The sequence below is a fragment of the Danio aesculapii genome, chromosome 22 (genome assembly GCF_903798145.1).
Source record: "Danio aesculapii chromosome 22, fDanAes4.1, whole genome shotgun sequence".
Lineage (NCBI taxonomy): Eukaryota > Metazoa > Chordata > Actinopteri > Cypriniformes > Danionidae > Danio > Danio aesculapii.
This window is the reverse complement of record NC_079456.1, coordinates 7,449,828-7,471,186: the sequence shown is the minus strand read 5'-3', so window position 1 is coordinate 7,471,186 and position 21,359 is coordinate 7,449,828. Positions and strand designations below refer to the sequence as shown.

Genomic DNA, 21,359 nt, shown 5'->3' with positions numbered 1-21,359 from the left:
TATGTGAAGCTGCTTTGACACAATCTACATTGTAAAAGCGCTATACAAATAAAGGTGAATTGAATTGAATATTCAAAAGACGCCAAAAACAGATTCATAGTAACTTACAATAGACAGAGCTTTTACAGTTTTTACAGCTTTGAGAGACTTCATTAACAGAATAAGTTCGTTGACCAAAGCCTTGTATGAAGGAGGAGATTTTGAAAGTCTACATTAGTGGATAAAGAATTTGCCATTTAAAATAATTAAAGAACAAAATTGTTCATTTGTTCATCACCATTTTCAAAATAACAAATTTCTTTTGCATTCAATGTTATCAACATATTGTTTTTAGCAGAATAATCAGAAAAACAGTCTTTCCGAAATAATTGCACACTCTGACAACCAACAAATAAGTGACATAAGGATTCCTCACTGTTTTTACAAAATGAACATTCTTCCTCAATATCTGAAAATGTGGAAAGTAACACGTTGGTTGGATATATTTTATGTAAAATTTTTAATGAAAATTTGCGCTTTTGTTGTTTACTTCCGTTTGCAGAAATAGTATGGAATAATTTTTGTGCCAATAAGAATGAACGTAACTTTATAAAACTGAACGTAACTTTCCAAGAAACGTCGTGCTTTATGTTAAGTATTAATGCTAGTATTTTACCTACGGTCGTCTCTTAGTTTCTAAAGATGACCTCCCGGGAGAGACACGGAGCGGTGCCATCATCTTCCACCTCAGCTTGTCCCTCAGGGCAGCTTGAAGTAAGTTCGTGTTGCTAAAGTAACGTTTATCAATAACAACAATAAAAGTTTTATTCATGTACAGTGTGCAACAGTTCTGGCTTTTTTTAAAACACTTTTATTGTTTAAATGTTGTGTTTAGAAACGTTATACATTTTTGGTTTATTGTGTAAAAATGTTTAATGTACTGTATATCAAGATACAGTGTATAACAGTTAGATGTCAATATAAATAGATATTGCCTTCTTTCAGGTTTGATACCTGCACTACAATGACATGTCCTTACATATTATAAGTATAACTGTATAAAACAGCAATCTAACTAAAATTAAAACAATTAAACTACATGACATAACATCAGTGCACTGCAAACTTGTGAATAACAACAATAACTCGCAAAATAACTGTTGCACACTGTACATGAATAAAACTTTTATTGTTGTTATTGATAAACGTTACTTTGGCAACACGAACTTACTTCAAGCTGCCCTGAGGGACAAGCTGAGGTGGAAGATGATGGCACCGCTCCGTGTCTCTCCCGGGAGGTCATCTTTAGAAACTAAGAGACGACCGTAGGTAAAATACTAACATTAGTACTTAACATAAAGCACGACGTATTGCACACCGCAACAACTTTCCGATATGCGCGCTACTGACGTCACCGTCTGTGCTTCCAGGTCAGAGAGCAACTGTCCATCAAAAGCTCATTAGCCAATCAGTGTAGATCGCTGTTAAGCCCGCCCCACCGAAGCGGAAGCGAAAACTGTGGCAACGCATTCAAAATCCATGATTCGCGAAAACGATTCTTTGAAAATCATTAACAAAGAATGAAGAGCATGTTCATTTGAACACCATTTGAAGAGCATGTTAAATTCGTGCGACTGAGTTCATTTTTTTGTTTTCATTGTTTTTCTTCTTTTGCAGAGGCATATTTTTGATCGTTTCTTGGAAAGTTACGTTCAGTTTTATAAAGTTACGTTCATTCTTATTGGCACAAAATTTTGCACTAATATAGCGTCACAATCCTCCATCCAATAAGCTATTAAAGCGTCATAGTTCACAAACCAATCGCTACACATCCTCCCACCCCGATCTGGGGAGTTGTCCATGCTAAACGCACCCTGAGTCTTGGAAAAACGTAGCTGTGTAAGGACTTTTTACAGGACGCACTGGATGAACGGAACTCCTTTATAAATCAGAAAATGTTTCCTGCGGGGAAGCGTCTATAAAATGACTCACGTCTTTAATTTGCTCTCAGGAATCTCGATTTTACTCGTTCTTGGTAAGACATTTTTATGCTAGTTTTCCAGCAGCAGTTTATTTTTATGTTTTTATTTTTTTTATTAAAGTCAGGGTAACAATAACAACATCATAAAAATTTGTTACAAAGAGTGTACATGAGTTTTACAGAGAAGTAAAGCATCAAATAGGCACATTCAAGAGAAAAAAAACAACAACAAAAAAATAATAATAATATAAAATTATGTGTTAAGAAAATTAAAAAAGGAAAATAAGTTAACTGTTCTAATAGCTTTAAGATTTTTAGAGGAAGCAATAGTTCTAATGTACTGTTAAATTTCCTTTTCTAAAACAAGGTATACGTTGAGAGAATTTACAGCGGTGTATATGGAATTTAGCAAGGATTAAAAGGAGATTAATAATGAAATATTCCTTGCTTTTATCATCAGGAGTATTGAAAAAAACCTAATAGGATATCCTTAAAAGATAACAAGAATCCCGGTAATATTTTGCGATGAAAGACCAAGGAAAGTTCAATCCAAAAGCATTGTGTATGAGGGCATTTCCAAAACATATGATCAGCAGTTTCATTGGGTATATTACAGAGAGAGCAGCATGTATCTATATCTGACTTAAATCTTTTCAAAAATGTCTTGGCTGGGTAAAATCTGTGTAACAGTTTAAATGAAATTTCTCTAATTTTGTTAGTTATTATATATTTTACAGATAAAGACCAAACTTTTTTTCCATTGAATCTGGTCATATATTTCCATCCAAAAAACTTCACATATGGGGTTGTTACCATTTCCTTTTGAAAGAGAGACCTGATTTTGTAATTACGTGAGGAAGGTTGTGATAAAAAAACATATTTTTCCCACTGAAGTTTCCAAGGGGTGCAATGGTACGGACGAAACATTGGATACTCCACCATAGCCTCTAAAAAGCATAATAACACCTTTAGGAATTGCATCCATTACAATGGAAAATTCTTTTGGAGTTACCGGGAAACTTGCATAAAAACTCTTTATAATTTAAAAGAAGACCTTCTGAATTAAATAACTGCGATACAATCAAAATATTTTTTTCAAACCAACCATTTAAAAAGAAATATTTGTTTTTATACAAAATGTCCTGATTGTTCCAGATAAAATATTGATGAGGAGAAAAGTTGTGTTTGTAAATCAGTGACCATGCAAGTAAAGCTTGCTTATGAAAATTTGATAATTTATAAGGGATTCTAGCAATCTTATAGTTACAGTAGAAAAGGGAGACCACCCAATTTTGAAAAAAAGTAATTTGGGATAAAATTCCAAATTGAGTTTGGGTTACTTATAAATTGCCTGAGCCAGTTTACTTTGAAAGTATTGTTTAAAGATGAAAAATCAAGAAAATTTAACCCTCCGTATTCATACTTGTTCTTAATTACAGATTTCTTAACATAATGAATTTTATTCTTCCAGACAAAATTAAACATATTTTTATCCACGCTTTTACAAACTTTATTATCTACGTATAAAGAAAGTGCAGGGAAAGTTAGCCTAGCTATACCCTCCGCTTTGGTAAGTAACACTCTACCTCTTAAAGACAAGTCTCTCTGCAACCATGTCTGAAATCTTCTTTGTGTCTTAATAATAGCAGGATCAAATTTTAGAGAAGATCTCCTTTCTTGGTTTTTAGTAATCACAATGCCTAAATATGTTACTTCAGACTTAACTGGGATATTGTAGACAGTGGGAGCCGCACACTCTTTAATTGACATTAGTTCACATTTGCTTAAGTTTAACTCAAGTCCTGATGCTTTAGAAAAAAGTTTAATTCTATCAATAACTATAGGAATTTGGAAGGCATCTTTTAAAAAAAACTGGTGTCATCAGCCAACTGGCTAATAACTATTTCTCGACCCGCTAAACAGATACCTTGTATACCACTTTCATAGATAAATGCAGATAGTAGTTCCGCACAAAGTAAAAATAAATAAGGAGATATAGGGCACCCCTGTCGAACCCCCCTAAATAAGCCAAATTTTGGTGAGGTGCCATTTTTTTATTTAATTGAAGAAGTGCCATTATTATAAAGAGTTTTAATTGCTTTGCAAAACATGTGCCCAAATCCAAATTTATATAATGTTTTAACCATAAATTTATGCTCCAAGGAGTCGAATGCCTTATAAAAGTCTAGAAAAAGAATGAAACTGTTCTCCTGTATTATTTCTGAGTAGTCCAATAAGTCAAGAATCAGCCTTATTTTGTTAACAATATGTCTTTTGGCCATACAGTCCAGTCCAGTACAGATTTTAATCTTTTAGCAAATATAATAGCTAACAACTTATAATCATTGTTAAGTAGAGAGACCGGTCGCCAATTATCAATTAAAAGAAAATCCTTGGGTTTTTGGATAAGAGAAATGAATCCTTGCGTAAGGGTTGGAGGAAGAGTTTCCTTCTGAATACTTTCTTCAAAAACCTTGAATAAAAATGGAGACAACTCTTTAGAGAATAATTTGTAAAACTCTGAAGTCAGGCCGTCAGTTCCTTACCCTCTAATAAAGTCAAGTCCTTGTCACAAAAGTCTCTATCATTACTTGAAATAGTTTTGTATTGTTTGACAGATTCCATAAAATTACAAGCTGCCTCTTCCGAGTATCTTTCTTTATAAAGATTGCTATAAAATTAAGCACAATAATGAGCTATTTTTTAGAATCATTAATAACTATGCCATCAACATTTAAGGTTTCAATTAATGAGCTCTTCAACAAACTCTTTTCCAACCTAAAAAAGTATGCTGTATTACATTCTCCTTCTTCCATCCACTTTTGTCTAGATCTTATATAAGCTCCTTGTGCCCTGTAAGTGTGGCAAAAGTGGCAAATCTAAGTTTGTCAATTTCTGAAAGTAGCTCTGGAGGTTTAGAGGAGAGCCTAGTAATTTCTGTCACCACCTTATTTTCTTCTACCCGTTGATGTTTAGCTAAATTGCTGCCAAATTTCCTAAAGTATTTGCCAATTTCAAACTTCAGCAGCTCCCACTGTCCACAATATGTGTTCTCTACTGAAGCTCTACTCCAGTGTTTCTCAATCAATAATACAATATCCTTTTTAACATCCTCGGAAACGAATTATTCAATTTCCAGTAAGAAGATGAGTATACATCAAGTAATGTAGAGCGACAAACTCCAAGAGAAACAGCACTGTGATCTGTAAGCGGAGAAGCATGGATATCAATTGATTTACAGCTACTTGCTAAACTCTGAGAAACTAACCAAAAGTCTATTCGAGATTTTTTAGAATGATCCTTGCTACACCATGTATAGAGTTTCTGTTGAGGATTTTTTTCTCTATAGATATCAACAAAGGAAAATCTCAACAGAAAATTATTTAGAATTGAATTTGTAGAAGCGGTTCTGGAGGGAAACCTATCTAATTCACTGTTTATTACCATATTGAAGTCTCCGCCCAAAATAATGGAAGATTTAGGAAATTTTTCCACCCAGTATTGAATTTTATCACTGATCTCATTCAATAAAATTGTATTCTCCTTAGAAGTGTTGTACCCATATATATTTACTAAAACTGAAGTACTTTGCCCAAGTGATACAACAAGCAATAGAAAGTGACCCTTATCATTACTTGCAACAGAATGCAAAATCTCCCCACAAAACTTGTTTTTAAAAATAGCGACACTTGCTGACCGTTCTGTCCCATGAGACACCCACATATCAGTCTCCCTTTGAGATCTCCAGAATTTAGCATCCTCCTTGACAGAATGGGTTTCTTGAAAAAAACAAAAGTCTGAACCATAGTTTTTACCAAACAAAAAAGTGCTTTGCGCTTAACATTGTTTCTCATACCCCAAACATTAAGTGAAATGAACGATAACGACAAATAAGTGACAAAAGACAAAGAACAATTGTTGACTATAAGGTCAAACAAAGGCAAAAAGTCAAAACTGACTAAAGATAAAGGTCTTGAGATGAACAGAGCCAAAAGACCAACTTAAATCAATAAGTCATAAATCCAGCAGAAAAATAAGGTAAATTTAAAAGCTGTCTGGAAACAGTCAGGTTCTCATTTCAGCGCTTAAACAGTAACCTCCACTCCTTAAATGAATGCACGTGTCCCAATGTAATATGCCACTTTTCCGGCAGCCCTTGCCTCTTTCACTTTGGGCCACAAGCTCTTCCTTCTCTCCCGGTCCAGAAATGACAGATCCTCCACGAAGCGCAAGTTATTTTCTATGAGAAACTGTGAATTCTTAGCTGCTTTCCACAAGGCTTAACAAACTACCTGTGAGGTAAATTGCATGATAATAGCGCGAGGTTTTGCGTTGTCATCTCTCCTTCCTATGCAATGCACAGTGTCGACAACATCAGGGTACCTCATCCTAGCATCTGGATGCAATTCGCTGCAGATTTGAATCACCTCAGATCTGATATGACAGATTGTGGTACCCCAAATAGCCTCAAATTCCTTCTTCGAGAATATCTTTCCAGATCCTATATACACGCTTCCCACGCGCCTGTGAGCTTTTCTTGAATTTTCACCCTCGCATCAACGGCTTCCACATTCTTCTTTACATCTTTAACTGCGGCACACACAAAGTCTATCGTTTTTGTCAGACCTTCAATCTCAAGCGTGTTAGCACTGATCAGTCCTTCAAGTGTGTCAGACCTCGTGTTGATCAAAGAGGATAATGTGGAAATAACTGTGGAGTCAGCCTGCTCGGTTAGGCTGGGCTTAACTTTTTTATGTGCAGGTGACTTGCTAGGGGTTACAGGGAAATGTGACATGCAGAGATCAACTTCATTTCCCACCGGAGAAGCATAGTCATGACCATCCATAGTGTCGACAAAGTCGCTGTCTAAATGCTTTCTGCGCTTGTCAGATTTTGGCATGTTTCGCTCTCAGTTTCACGTAGCTGTTCTTACTTCTAGATAAACTATTGTAAAGGTAATGTTGAAACCGCTAGATTTGCAAAAATAACATTTTGGCCTGGAGCTCTGAAATATTCATCCTACCGAGGCGCCATCTTGCTCCGCCTCCCCTTTTAGCTTATTTTGCGCTCTTCAGAAACCTATGGGTGACGTCACGGATACTACGTCCATATATTTTACAGTCTATGGTAGTGACCTGTGTCACTCAGAGTGTGACTGACACTCGGCGAAGCTTATAGACATTAATCAACACGCGCAAAAACATATTTAATCATTACACGACTTTTAATTTGATTTATTGCGTCGCAAGTTAGTTTATATGCTGGACTACTCCGTGATGTTTTAATTTAAAAGCATTTATTTTACGTATTATTTACGTAATATTTAGTCATTTGACAGTACATGTTAGTCAAATTTATTGTGGCATGCTTGTGTAACGGAGGGGTAACACTTATCTGTTGTGGCATATATTATTGCATCGTGGCGGTTCCTTTGTTGGCTACAATATGGACTTCTCTATGTTTGTTAATTCATTAATTTATTTTATTATTTAACTTATTTATTTTCATTTTAAGGTATTTTAAATAATATAGTCATTCTTACATGTGATATCAAACTGATTATTCAAAGTATCATGGTAAACAATATATGGAGCATGTCACAAGTTGTCACTGAACAAATGAGCAAAATATAAAACCAACTTTACCTCAATCATTACGTTTAATTAGGACAGTAATATGATCAAGGTGTTTACATGAGTTGCTTTGTTAATGTTCCTTTCATGATCCTGTTTTTAGTGTTATAGCACATAATTTGATTAATGTCATCGCGCTAGCTATCCACATTTCCTGCGGCATTTCATGTAATTTTGGTGTCATTTTTAATTTGTCGACTTTTACGGGACACTGCTCGCTGCAGAGCCACTTGGGCTTCAACTCCTCCTCCTATAAGATGTTTTAATGTGTACACCCACCCCACCCTTAACCCCCAGTGACATCACTTGTAGAAGAAGTGCAAGGAAGGAGGAGCTGGAGCTCAAGCTCCTCCTTGCTGGAGCTCAGCTCTGCCCAAGTGGCTCTGCAGTGAGCACCACTTGACTTTGACTGCAGTTTGGCACTTTCACTTTCATTCCCACATGACAAACGAGATATTGGATGCAACCATGAACTGCTGGAAGTGTTGTTTTAATGGAAGTCTGTAGCATGCTGAATGGAAGAAAAAAAACCTTCGCATTTCACGATGCAGGTGTCTGTATTGTCAAACAGCCATGTATGTGTGGACTATCCTGTTGCAAAACACGGCGAAAAGTCCTACATATAGGTAGTAGCTTGATTAAGGTGTGTCTGTACTGCACGTTAATATTGCAACTTAAATCAGCATACTCCACATGCCTTAATTCGATTTCTCTTTAGTTTGATTATTACCTTAATCGGATTAATCAAAAATCGCTGTATACATGGTAGACTCTTAATCAGACTATTGTCTTAATCGCATTACAATCGTATTATTGTTGTCCATGTAAACGTACTCTGTGTGGGTGTGCTGCTGACAGATATTAGCCCACATCTTTGCATGTGTTATATTACGATAACTCGTGTCTTTTTTTTTTTTATCTAAAAGTTTCACACATGTACCAAAAGAATATTTTGGGATTGACATGCCACCTATAGAAGGTAAGCATGAATGAATAGATTAAGATATTAAATAACAGTGGAGATCCACAGGACCTTTATAGTTTCCATTTAAAACTGGTTTACCGGTTAATCTTAGTCCATTAAATCTTTTGATTTGTAGTAAGATCATGTATCATTCTTCAAATACATAGTTTTCATATTTGATCTGTCTGTATGAGTCTCCTGTGTGTTTGTTGTAAGAGTAAATGAATAAATCAGTGACGTTCTTCTGTTGTTTGTTTGCTTGTTACAATATCACATGCTAATCTACTTACAATCTCTTTTGCTTCCATTCATTATCTTCTTCAGATGTGACCAGCTTTCACGAAAGTGTTGTGTCTGTGTCTTTGGTGGAAGAAGATTCCGTCAGTCTACACAGTGGTGTTAAAAAACAACAGCGTAAAGACACCGAATGGTATTTTAATAACCTCCGCATTGCTCAACTCAATGCAGATCTCAGTTTTAACTGTACAGATGTTCATTGTAATGAAGGCACTGAGAGATTCAGAGACAGACTGAAGCTGGACAATCAGACTGGATCTCTGACCATCATGAACATCAGAAACACACACTCTGGAGAATATAAACTACTGATAAAGGGCAATAGAGAAATAACCTTTAATGTCACTGTCTATGGTGAGTTATTCATCAATGTTTAAATTTCAATTTTCTTTATTTGCACTCTTAGGAAAAAGGTTACATTTAATGGAACCACTTTATTTAATGATGATGATGATAATAATAATAATTAAGTGTCATTTTTATATTAATAAAATGTAATCCAAACTAAGAAATGATATTGATGATTCTAATAAACCTTCTTTAAATTAAATCTTTATTATTAACATTGTGTATTTATTTAGTGTGCAGTATATAGATCATGTCTTTGACAAAATGAAGTGCACTTGTTCAGTTCTGTAGTTTACATGAAACGTTCATTTTGTTTTAATCTGAAATCATTTTTCTTAACTAGCTGTTAGTTTTAAAAGTACATTTTATTAATATGAGTTAAGATGGGAATTACTGCATCTAATCATTCCATCTCATTTCTGTTTTTATTTTATTTATAATTTTTTTAAATGAAGATCATCTAATATTCTGCAGCTCTGATTTTTAGGTGATCCTGCTGTTCAACATAATCGATTAAAGAAAAACCAGGCAGAATCTGTCACTCTTAATCCTGGCATAAGAAGAGACCTAATTGCTGTGCTGAAGTGTTTGGTTAATGACATTCTCATAGCTGAAATCAGTGTAAATCAGAGTCAGATCTGCGCTGATGTTCAGTGTAAAGAGAGATTCACAGACCGACTGAAACTGGACAATGAAACTGCATCTCTGACCATCACGAACATCAGAATAACAGACTCTGAAAATTATACATTAGAGATTTTCATCAGGAGTGACGAACGCTTCAGCATCACCAGAGAGAAGAGATTCAGCCTTATTGTTGTTTGTGAGTATATTATTATTGTTCTTCAATGCACCAAAATGTAAACTGTTTATTATACTTTAACCCCATAATTTCTGGTCTATAACGTCCTTTCACATTAAAGGTGGAAAAATTCATAAAACTTATAATTAAAAAAACTAAAAATAAAAGCTATTGACTATTAGCTGCAGTGGTGTAGGTGAGAACGTGTTAAGCACTGGTAATAATATTAATAATTCCTTACATTTATATAGCGCTTTTTCTGGACATTCAAAGCGCTTTACACATAGAGGAGAATCTCCTTATCCACCACCAGTGTGCAGCATCCACCTGGATGATGCGATGGCAGCCATATTGCGCCAGACTGCACACCAGCTGATCAGTGGCACCCCCTGAAAAATTTCGTAGGGGTGGCCAGAAGAGGCCGCACCAAATCTTAGGGGTGGCACATAAAAAAATAATGAATTCAGCGTAATGTAATATTTTTGTTTCTGGTAATTGAAATAATATGGTTTAATTCATTTAATTAAATTCTCTTGAAATATTGCAGGGCAACGCGGTGGCTCAGTAGGTAGTGCTGTCGCCTCACAGCTAGAAGGTCGCTGGTTTGGGTGCTCCGGTTTTCCCCACAGTCCAAACACATTCGGTACAGGTGAATTGGGTAGGCTAAATTGTCCGTAGTGAATGAGTGTGTATGGGTGTTTCCCAGAGATGGGTTGCAGCTGGAAGGGCATCAGCTGTGTAAAACATGTGCTGGATAAGTTCATTCCGCTGTGGCGACCCCAGATTAATAAAGGCACTAAGACGAAAAGAAAAGGAATTAATGAAATATTGCAATTTTTTCCTTGAAATAATTCAGCAAGTACATGTGCAAAGCAAATAAAGATCAACATTTAGTTTAAAAACACTTTTCATATATATAAATAACTTTTCAGTTATTTTTTACACACTTTTATTGTACAGCATACAGTAAATGCCATGTCTAAAATTAATGAAGATTAATGAGTTAATTAATAAAGAAAACAAATGAACAAACTGAACAAAAGGCATTACTATATACACACACACACTCACTATACAGACCTTAATAATATCATTTATTCATATCCCTTTCTGAGCCACAAAATTATTAATGCAGCTTCTTCTATTGATGTATCTTCAGGTAAATTAAATTGCCATTGCTGTCTATTGAAGGTGTGTGCTTGCTGTCAACGATGATCGGGTAGGGCAGTGGCAGTTCTAGTTTAAATGACACCCTGGGCGATCCACCCCATACACCCCCCACCCCCCTTAAATTGTTAGATTTTTATTCAATAAATACAACAATTTATTTATATTTATTCTAAATAAATACAATTATTAATATTAATATACAATTATTATTCTAAATAAGTAACAGAATTCAATCCTAAATGTTACTGGAGTAATATGCTAAGATGAACTTTTTGCATGAATATTAATTATGACAATTCTAAAGAATACAAAATATTGAAAGGGATGGCTATTTTTTTTTCGGAAAAACTGAACCTTCTTGCAGTTATTTGCCTGATTTTCTGTTTAATTATGAGGTATAAATATTGCATTTAAGTGACATTTTATTTTTATTAAGTAACTATTTTTTGCTGGATTGTGTGCATTTAATGTAATAACAACAAACTGGCCAGAACAAACTTTCCTTAGTCAGAATTGGCCATTTGAATAATAAGAAAAATTCAAAAATAATAATAAAAATCAAACCTTTGGTCTTTTGAACCACCCAAACCCCCCTTGGCTACAGACCTAAAACTTAACAATTTCTATGAAAAGAGGATTAATTATTAATATATTTCAATAGCAGTTACAATAGCTGTGTGTGTATATTTAATTCACCTGTTCCCACCAATGTCAAGTGCAAACCTACACCCTTGATTAGGACCCACACAGAACACAGGTTGGGCGCCTCACTTCTGGCAGCAACGTGGCTTTCTCATGTGGTCTCCCATTCAGGTACTGACCGGGCGCAGCCCTGCCTAGCTTCAATGGGTGACCATGTGAGAGTTGCAGAGAGCTAGCTGCCGACTGGTGTGTTGACTTTTGTAAATTTAAATAGTCATAATGATTTGATGTTGCACTAAGTCAAGGGTGTCCACACTCAGTCCTGGAGGGCCGGGTCCTAGAGAGTTTAGCTCTAACCCTAATCAAAAACACCTGAAACAGCTAATCAAGCTCTTGCTAGATATGCTAGAAACTTGCTGGAAGATGTGTTGAAGCAAGTTGGAGCTAAACTCAGCAGGACACCGGCCCTCCAGCACAGAGTTTGGACACCCCTGCACTAAGTGCATTATGTCTTATTGTAATTTCTAATATTTCTGTTATTAATATGCCTTTTGCGGTCGGGTCAAGGGCGAGAAAGATGTCTGTTGTTTCTTAAAGGACAACACTGCTGTGCTAAATCTGTTCTCTACTTCTGCATGTTATTTTTATTAGATTCAGTAACTTTTATTTTAACCTATTTTCAAGAGTTCACACTTAGCTGATGATTGATTATAAGCAAGTTTGGCATGCTGTCCTGGGAGAGAGCCCTGAGCTCAAAAGGTCCTTGAGCCCTGGGCTCCCTCCCGTTTGCAGTGCGAGAGGGAAGCATTGAGCTCCGGTAGATCTCGACAACTCCCCCTTTTTGATAATAGCTGATGACTAAAATGATTGCTATAAAGAGATATGCTGCAGGATAAGAGTTTGACTGTAGTGCTAAATTTAGATTAATCAATTCACTTGTAGTGCATGTTTTTGGAATGTGGGATGAAACCGGAGAACCTGGGGGAAACCCACGCGATCATGGGAAGAACATGCAAACTTCGCACAGAAACGAAAGCCGGTCTGTTAAAGCATTGTTTCCCAACCCTGTTCCTGAAGGCACACCAACAGTCCACATTTTCAACCTCTCCCTAATCAAACACACCTGAATCATCTTATCATAACATCAGAAGAGACTCCAAAACCTGAAATGAATGGGTCAGAAAATGGAGACATCCAAAATATGTACTGTTGGTGTGCCTCCAGGAACAGGGTTGGGAAACACTGTGTTAAAGGACTAGAACCGGTGACGTTCTTGCTGTGAGGCAACAGTGCTAACCACAGGGCCATCGTGCCGCCCTATGAAGGGAAAGGTGGAGGAGTAGTGGTAGAAGGGGTGATTCTTCAAATCGAAGATGACTGTTGTGAGAAACCTTGGCTCTTTATAGTGGGTTAAGAATCGTCTGATTGGTGGATCATACAGAACCATCGTTAATGTAGAACCAGCCGTGTTCAGTCATAATCCTGTGATCCTCTCGTAATTAGTTTATAAATAAACTTCACTTAAAGTTCACAATGTGCTGTAGACACGTCTCACTTGTGGACTTTAGACACTAGTGTATAAAAGCAGTCATTTGATTGAATATTACTGAGCTGATATCAAATAGTTATTTTTGACACTCCTAAATGTACTCATTTTCACTTCTGCTGTTATTGCATCCTGTTATTGTATAATACTGAGATACAAAAAGTAATTACCTGTACAAGTATAAATATCATATTATTGTTATTATTTACACTTATTGCAAAGAATGACTAGTTTTACATTACAAAATATTTTGAGTGAGAACTATTGTAAATAAAACTCTTTGCACTTTCTTTGTATAGGATTGCCATGAATGTATGCTGATTGAACTAATTTTTTTTGTCCATGGGATACCATGAAAATTAATAGCCTATTAGTTCAATAATCTACTGTTTGCCAGTTTTCTCCTGTTATTACACAAGTTATAAAGATTTTTAAACTTTTATATTTCATATGCAGATGTTGTTTTGTTTGGTGCCATTGCTACGATGAATTGTAATACGAGAGCTCCATTGATCATGTCTTTTCATAATTGCAGTGCTGAGACCTAACTGAACTAGATTTAGCTGATCTGAATCCCCAAAATTAAGGCCCCGTTTACACTAATATGTTTTCGTTTTCAATCGGTGTTTTAGAATGAAAACGATCCGCTTCCACACTGGCGTTTCTGAACAACTCTCTGTCCACACTACACCACTGAAAACGCACATCTCGTGACCACACACACTCTGGCATGCACTGCAACATATCTACACCAATGGATCACTGGATCTAATCTCACTATATTTGTTAAACATGATATTTAATTATTCATCTTGTTGTCTCTATTTAACAACATATTCCCCGACTTTGGTCTTTTGAATCTATGACTTGTTCTGAGGTAACTTGTTTTGGCTGAGCGCAGAGATAAGTTAATATATTAATTTTGTAACCGCGTACACTGCAGCACATTTGATTGATTGCTGGCCTTTATTTCCTATAATGTATAAACTTATTGTACGTTATACTTTTATAATGGTCATTATTGATTATTAAAACTGATATTCAGCAAAAGAGAGGGTATGTTTTGTATTTTCAATGCAAATGAAAGGAGCCTGTTATGTTATAGGCTGTTTTGTTATGAATACAGTGAAGATGATGCTTATATAAATATGCAGCTACACAAAACATTTTTCGGTGTCTGCTAAGTTACAAAATGAAAATAGGCAGTTCCTTATATCGTGTTTTCGTTTTATTGTTAAGAAAGTAAAACAGCGTAGCCAGGGTGACGTGAATGAGGTTACAAAGTACACTGTTCGTTTTGGAGATTTACCCGACATGTCCTCGAGAGTTTGTTTTCCATATCAAACTTGCTAAGTCTGAACTTACAAGGAGAGGATGCAAGACTGAACTGTGTGTAGGCTACTTAATATTGAGGAAAAAGCCCCAATCAGAGAGGCGAATGTCTGCAGCTCCGCCTCCGTTTTCAGATGTCTCTGTTTTCCCTCATCCACACTAATACAGAGCAGCAGCGTTTTAAAATGAAAATGGCCTCTTCAGAGTTTTCAAAAATCTTCGTTTTCGGTGCTCAAAAACTCTGGCGTAGTGTGGACGAAAGGCGAAACCGTAGCAAAACTTATGCATTTTAAAACTAAAACATATTAGTGTAAATGGAGCCTAAGAGTTTCCCATGTCAGAGTCGGTATTGATTAAACAAACTTATTGAAACTGCCCCCTGATGACCAAAGCAGAAAAGTGTGAATGTGATTTAAAGCTGTTGTTAAATACTGAATTTAAACTCCTTCACTCTGTGATAATAATCACTGTTTCTTTTCAGCTCCTCCACCTTCACATCTGTCTGGGAGCACAATTGCAGGAATAGTTGTTGTGCCAGTTGTTGTTGCTGCTGTTGCTGCTGTTGTTGCTGGTGTGATTTCTCACCTTTGCCACAGAAATGACGAAGCAGCCCCACAGATTGTAAGTATAACACACAGCTGATTTAACAAGATGTGGAATATTCTGAACAAAAATAAAAAAGGGTAAGTGGTATTTAAAGGTATAGTTTACAGAAATGAAAATTCTGCCATAATTTGCTCACCTTTGACTTGTCCCAAACCTGTTTGAGTTTCTTTATTGTGTTGAGCACAAAAGACTAATATTGAGAAAAAACAGCCATTACCTTCAGAGTAGGGAAGTCTGTGAAAGCTAATAGTTAATATTTGGGAACCTGTAATTATGAAGGGCAATGTTTTTTTTCCAACACTCTTCGGGACATCATCTTGTGTGTTCAACCGAATAAAGAAACTCAAACACATTTGGAACAAGTCAAGGGTTATGATTATGAATATTGTTATTAAACATAAGTTATATTAATGTAGTGATGCCTATATTGCAGTTCATATTTTGTACAGATATAGCACATTTTATTTGAATACAACTAAAAAATGTAAAAAAAAAAAAAGAAAAAGTAATTCATGAACAACAGAAGGAAGCACAAATCCAAGACCTCTTTATCAGATTAATCATTTCAACGTTTTGTGAATTTTTTTCTACAGGATGAGCTTGAAGGTGGTCCTACTAGCATTCCTTTGAGTAATCAAGAAAGATCAGACTCAGGCTGCCCACTAATCAATTTATAACACTTTAATACTGAAAGAGAGACTGGACAGATTACGCTATTGGAGAATCGTTAAGAAACTTGGTGCTAAATAAACCAATTAGCTTTAGTTTGGAGGTGTTGCAGAGGATCAGTGGAGGATCAGCACTGCCGGAGTGAGAAGGTGAATGAACAGAACTTCAGCTCTCTGCGCTCAACATTTTGTTGACGGGACAATTCCTCAACTCAGACGCTTGTGGCCAGCTTTCATGCACTCCACACAGGATGCCTGTGACCTGCATCAGAATGGTTACTAACACACTTTACATAACACAGAACACATGACTGCATAAGTGTAAACTCTTTTAAAATAAATATTAGCTATGTTTCCATCTAAAGATGCATGTTAGACTTGTGCGCAAAGCTTGAAAATTCCATAAACAGTTGCGAATAAAGCACCATTTCATTCCACTAAGTCAAAGAGAACAAAAAAGCCACTTCTTGATTAAACTGGGGCCAAATATCCAAAAACAAAAAGCACATTCCTGTTGTAGAAGAAGCCACTGTGGGCCTTTTTCATATATAATTGTTTGCGGATCGCAATGTGGTCGCTTTTGGAGGCATAAGGTGCTCTTTTGGAGCACAGACGGTAATAGTAATACTATTGAGGCACTGTGATGGTGGACTGAGTAATTTCAGAATGACCAAAATAACATTTCAGATGTTTTGCAATGTGGTCGGTCTGCTGGTTTGTCTATTTAGTGATGTCCCAACGCACCCATCATTACATGATCTGTTCAAACAAAATCATGTGACTTTTTGATGCTGGAATGAGTGATATGCAAAATTGTCAGATCGCCATATCATCCCCCTTTGAGCTCGCTGATACATGAGACTATCACATGGGGGCACAGCAGTATTTTGTTTACTTATTTGCTCATTTAAACATTTTTATTAAAATGTAATTATTTCACTTCGTTTTAAAGGGCACCTATTTCCCCCATTTTTCAAGATTTAAGATCAGTCTTTTGTAGGGATGTCAAAATTAATTGTTTCTTTGGTGCACCGCGATGCAGATATGGAAAATGTAATATCAGTTCAGTAATAGATCATAACCGGTTATTACATACTGACATTGTTTATCTCCAGCAATGTCGCAGTAGAATACTATGGCGAAGGAAGCGAGGGCGAGTAAATAAACCTCTCCTACTACTTAAAAGGTAGATAATTATGCACAGTTCACCTGCTTGTGAGTTTACTGGAAAGTCTTTCTTTGACACTGAAGGCAGCACAGCACACGAGCCGCTATTTCACTACTAGGGAGAAATGCTGTACAACTCCATCTCTGCCTCTCTCTCTCACACTTCGGACATTTGACCCACTGGCGTGTTTGTGAGGTAACTTTTTCTCTCTGCTTGGCTGTTAAAACGATACTTGTGGATCCTGACACGAGCGTGCCTGAGGTGCGAGTTTTCTCCACTGTGTCTATTATGGATTACCTGTGATAACCGTGTATCATAGACCTTAACCGCAAATGCGCTTTCACTTCTAAAGCCAATCGCAGCCCTTTTTGTTGAGTGGTTGAAGACAATAGCCAATCACAGGGGTGTAAGACCTCCTTTGACAGCGCTCAAAAAGCAAGCGGGATAATATTTACATTAGTTTATTTCCTGTAAATGCTCATGCTGTCTTCTGTACATGCATTAGAGTTTTGTTTAAAACATTCAAAAAGAGTGTTTTCTTTGAGCAGGTCAAATAAAAAGGTACAGTTCATATATCTGACTGCTTGTATTAAAGGACAATATTGTATCACAAATAATATATAAATACTAATATATTTATAGATTTTAATTTTAAAAAATTATTGTGTTGTGAGGAAAAAATCTAATTATGTATGGAAAGCATCATCAATGCACTGTGATGCACCGAGATATCGGATTGAACCAAATCGATGGCATAATAATCAATAAGTTATAAGATTAAAGTTATAAACGTATAGTGATTTATAAACAAAAATAAAATAAAGACAGCATTTATGCTAATGATACAAGGTGCTTGCTGTTGCAGCCTGAAAGTGTCGGTTAGGTGATATTGTGCACAAAATGCACAAAAATAGGTGGATGAAAACAGTATTACATATGAAACTTTACTAGGCCTATACCTGAATGTCTTAAAAAGCTCCTGCAACTTGAACACATACACAACCTCATCATCTGACTCTATTGACTAACCTCAGAGAGAAAGCTACTAATGGTCACTTTGCTTTTGTGTTTGCTACCTAAAACAACTGGAATGTCCTACAATAGCTATTAAACCTAGAACTAGGTCTGTGCATTAAATAAACTGTTGATGGCCAGTCAGTAGAATTTGTTGACTATCATCTTGGACAATGAGCCACTTCTTTTGCTGCTTCTGTATCACATATTTAGTATTTTGTATTGTGCTGTTTAGTGTCTGATGTTGAAAATAAGTGATTAAAAGACTGTTACGTTTGGAGACGTATTGTTTAAAGTTATTGTGTGTTTTATATTGTGTCAAATGTCTTTCTCCCTGTTCTTCTTTTTTTTTTTTGCCTTGACTCCTCCCCTCCTGAGTTTCAAGCAGGTTGCTGATGGCTTCCCACAGCTGTGTTCACTTAATATTTTCTATTGCGCACGAAAACCTCATGCAAAGCATATACTAATATAAACAAATACTTTTACAGAATGTTAGTAAACTATTTAAAATGCAAAAGATTAATAGAAATGATTATGAAGTAATGTATAAAGACAAAAAAGGAAAGTTTATGTTTACAGATATTGACCTCTGGTGTTGTTGAGATACGAGACAATCAAGCAGATGAGTAAAACAGTTTTATAAAGGTTCCCTACAGTTACACTTGGAGAAAAGAAAAACTGAAAAATAAGTGAGGAAATGATTTACAATGCATTTTAAAAGCTTTGAGAAGCTCTATTTAGCCTGACCTGTTTACATCAATGATGCCTTCATCATAATGTACAGGCCACCCTTTATCACAACCCAAAACAATATAACGAGTGCTGCTTGTACCACGGTATTGACAATTCGGGCGTCTATTCCCACTTTTTAATTTACACGTGACCACAGGAAAAGGCTGATTGCTCTTAAACAGGTTGTTCACTGGAGTTCCTGCATCGCCACAAACGGTGGTAATACGGTCTTTATTCGCTTGTATGAAGGTGTTGACTTCTTTGCAGTCGTTTCCAGTTCCGGCAGTGATCTTTCTTCTGCTCATTGCGCGGTCACACTTTTGCACACTAATATCAGCATCCACATGCTGCCTGAGGAATTTTTGATAACGTTGATCTACATCTGCTGGCACCTCGGCAGCTGTGAAAGAGACACTGAAGACCAGCAGAAAAATGACAGCAGACTGAAGAATCTCCATGACCTGGAGAGAAAACACGTACATCAAAACATCTTAAGTGAAACCCAGCCTTGCCTTGGTAATAACATATTAACGAGGCTCAATTAACTTTTTGCTAGTTTTTTTTCTTCTTATATTTAACCCAGGTGCACATTTTCATACTTTTGCTTCCAGTCTCTTAGCGTTTCCTTTCCTTTTTTTTTTTTTTTTTTTTTTTTTGCCTGTTTTCCGTCTTCACCATAACACAATTCTTCTGTATAAATGGCTACACTTGAGTAAAGATGTAACATTCCTACCTGGTTGTCTTTTGCGTGAAGGCTTTACTGTAATAAACAGCAGCGTTGTGAATAAAGTTCTTGCTTCTCAGTTTGTCAGTGTTGCAGGAGTTTTTATTGCAAACTTAATGTGAACTTTAATCACAGTGCAAACATGCCCTTGGCCAGGTTTACTTGATGGAAATTTCATCACCCTTATTTGTTATTAGTTGATCAGATTAGTCATTTTCAAAATCCAAAACATTACTGATGACCCATTCAGCTTCTGCATATCCTTTAGAATATTTTCATATTTTTGATTTGGTTGTTTTACTAAGTCATTGGTTTTCAGATGCCGCCAGTGTATAGATCATTTTGAGGGATGTTAACAAAAACAACAGTTCCAGCGTATTTCCTATTTTGCATTTTTAATTTCTATATCCAAAAAGAGACACATATTGATAAATAATGTTATGAGAGCTGCTTTAACATGAAGTTAGGATTGAATTTCCTCTTGTTGCAGTTATGAAATTGTTTGATATCAAACAGGAAATGTTCATTGGCCAAAGACATGAGCACATTGAAATGGTCTAGTCAGAAATGACATGTGATAACATCGTAAACTATAAAACAACTTATTCACAGATAAAAACAACTCAGGTGTTCATGTTCAGGCATGAAACAAGTTTAATTTATTGAACTTAAAAAAAATGATTTCTGCAAAATTATTGCAAACAATTTATATGGGCTTAATTTAAACAAATTCAATTTAGTATGTTCAACTTAATTTGTTTGTTTAAATTTAGTCAAAAATAAATTGTTAACACCCACTTACTGTATTGTACTGTAAACAAATAGTAAATCCAATGAATTATATTTGAGTCATTGTTTTTAGTGTATGGGATGTGAAAATTAAATTAAATGGCTAATAATTAATATTTACATTTCAAAATAACATGCATATCTAAATAACATAGGTTTCAGTTTCTAATGTCCTGCTTACCTTTGGTCACTTTATCTGTGTGTCTGCCTGCAGTGGAATAGAGCCAGGGGGGGTTGGGAAATGATTCAGTCTGAGTTGCAAGTTTCCATGCTTGTTTTTAATCGTTTATCTAACCTGTTAAACAAACAGAACACGTGATTGGTTTGGGGAAAATACAGCACTTTAGTTAATGTGTATTTGTCAAGCATGAATATTAATTAAATTAAAATAAATGTCTTTACCTACTTTACCTACACAGCAAAATGAACCACCAACTTATCCAGCATATGTTTACGCAGCGGATGCCTATCCAGCTGCAACCTATCTGGGAAACACCCATATACTCTCATTCACACACATACACTACAGCCTATTTAGCTTACCCAGTTCACCTGTACTGGATGTCTTTGGACTTGTGGGTGAAAGGATTCCTACGCCAACACCAACATGGGAAGAACATGCAAACTCCACACAGAAATGTTAACTGACCCAGCCGAGGTTCGAACCAATGACCTTCTTGTTGTGAGGCGATAGCGCTACCCACTGCACATATTCACTAAGGACAATTTAGCTTACCCAATTCACCTATACCACATGTGAAACCCATGCCAACATGGGAAGAACGTGCAAACTCCACACAGAAATGCCAACTGACCAAGCTGGGACTCGAACTAGCGACCTTCTAGCTGTGAGGCGATTGTGCTACCCACTGCACCACCGTGAAGCCCCCCCTACATTTTTATAATTATTTAAATTATTTGGTGAGCTTTTCCTTTTAATTAAAATCATGTATGCAGACACGTT

The 21,359-nt window shown here is 36.1% G+C and overlaps 2 protein-coding genes across 2 annotated transcripts; one reads left to right on the top strand and one right to left on the bottom strand.

The window, feature by feature from the left end:
- Positions 1 to 1,833: 1,833 nt before the first annotated feature.
- Positions 1,834 to 18,430, top strand: LOC130216146 (uncharacterized). The gene is made up of 4 exons (XM_056448035.1): positions 1,834 to 2,014; positions 8,882 to 9,208; positions 9,690 to 10,025; positions 15,176 to 18,430. The coding sequence occupies exons 1-4, from the start codon at positions 1,963 to 1,965 to the stop codon at positions 15,334 to 15,336; spliced, it is 876 nt and encodes a 291-aa protein (XP_056304010.1). The 5' UTR covers positions 1,834 to 1,962; the 3' UTR covers positions 15,337 to 18,430.
- Positions 18,431 to 18,773: 343 nt separating this feature from the next.
- Positions 18,774 to 19,706, bottom strand: LOC130216150 (ribonuclease-like 3). The gene is made up of 2 exons (XM_056448038.1): positions 19,616 to 19,706; positions 18,774 to 19,343 (listed from the first exon to the last, which is right to left on the bottom strand). The coding sequence occupies exon 2, from the start codon at positions 19,338 to 19,340 to the stop codon at positions 18,888 to 18,890; it is 453 nt and encodes a 150-aa protein (XP_056304013.1). The 5' UTR covers positions 19,341 to 19,343; positions 19,616 to 19,706; the 3' UTR covers positions 18,774 to 18,887.
- Between the last annotated feature and the right edge of the window lie 1,653 nt (positions 19,707 to 21,359).

Coding starts and splice junctions, on each gene's coding strand:
- LOC130216146 (XM_056448035.1), top strand. CDS start 1,963: ATGACTCACGTCTTTAATTTGCTCTCAGGAATCTCGATTTTACTCGTT. Junction 9,209..9,689: donor CTTTAATGTCACTGTCTATG/GTGAGTTATTCA, acceptor TCTGATTTTTAG/GTGATCCTGCTGTTCAACAT. Junction 10,026..15,175: donor ATTCAGCCTTATTGTTGTTT/GTGAGTATATTA, acceptor GTTTCTTTTCAG/CTCCTCCACCTTCACATCTG.
- LOC130216150 (XM_056448038.1), bottom strand. CDS start 19,340: ATGGAGATTCTTCAGTCTGCTGTCATTTTTCTGCTGGTCTTCAGTGTC.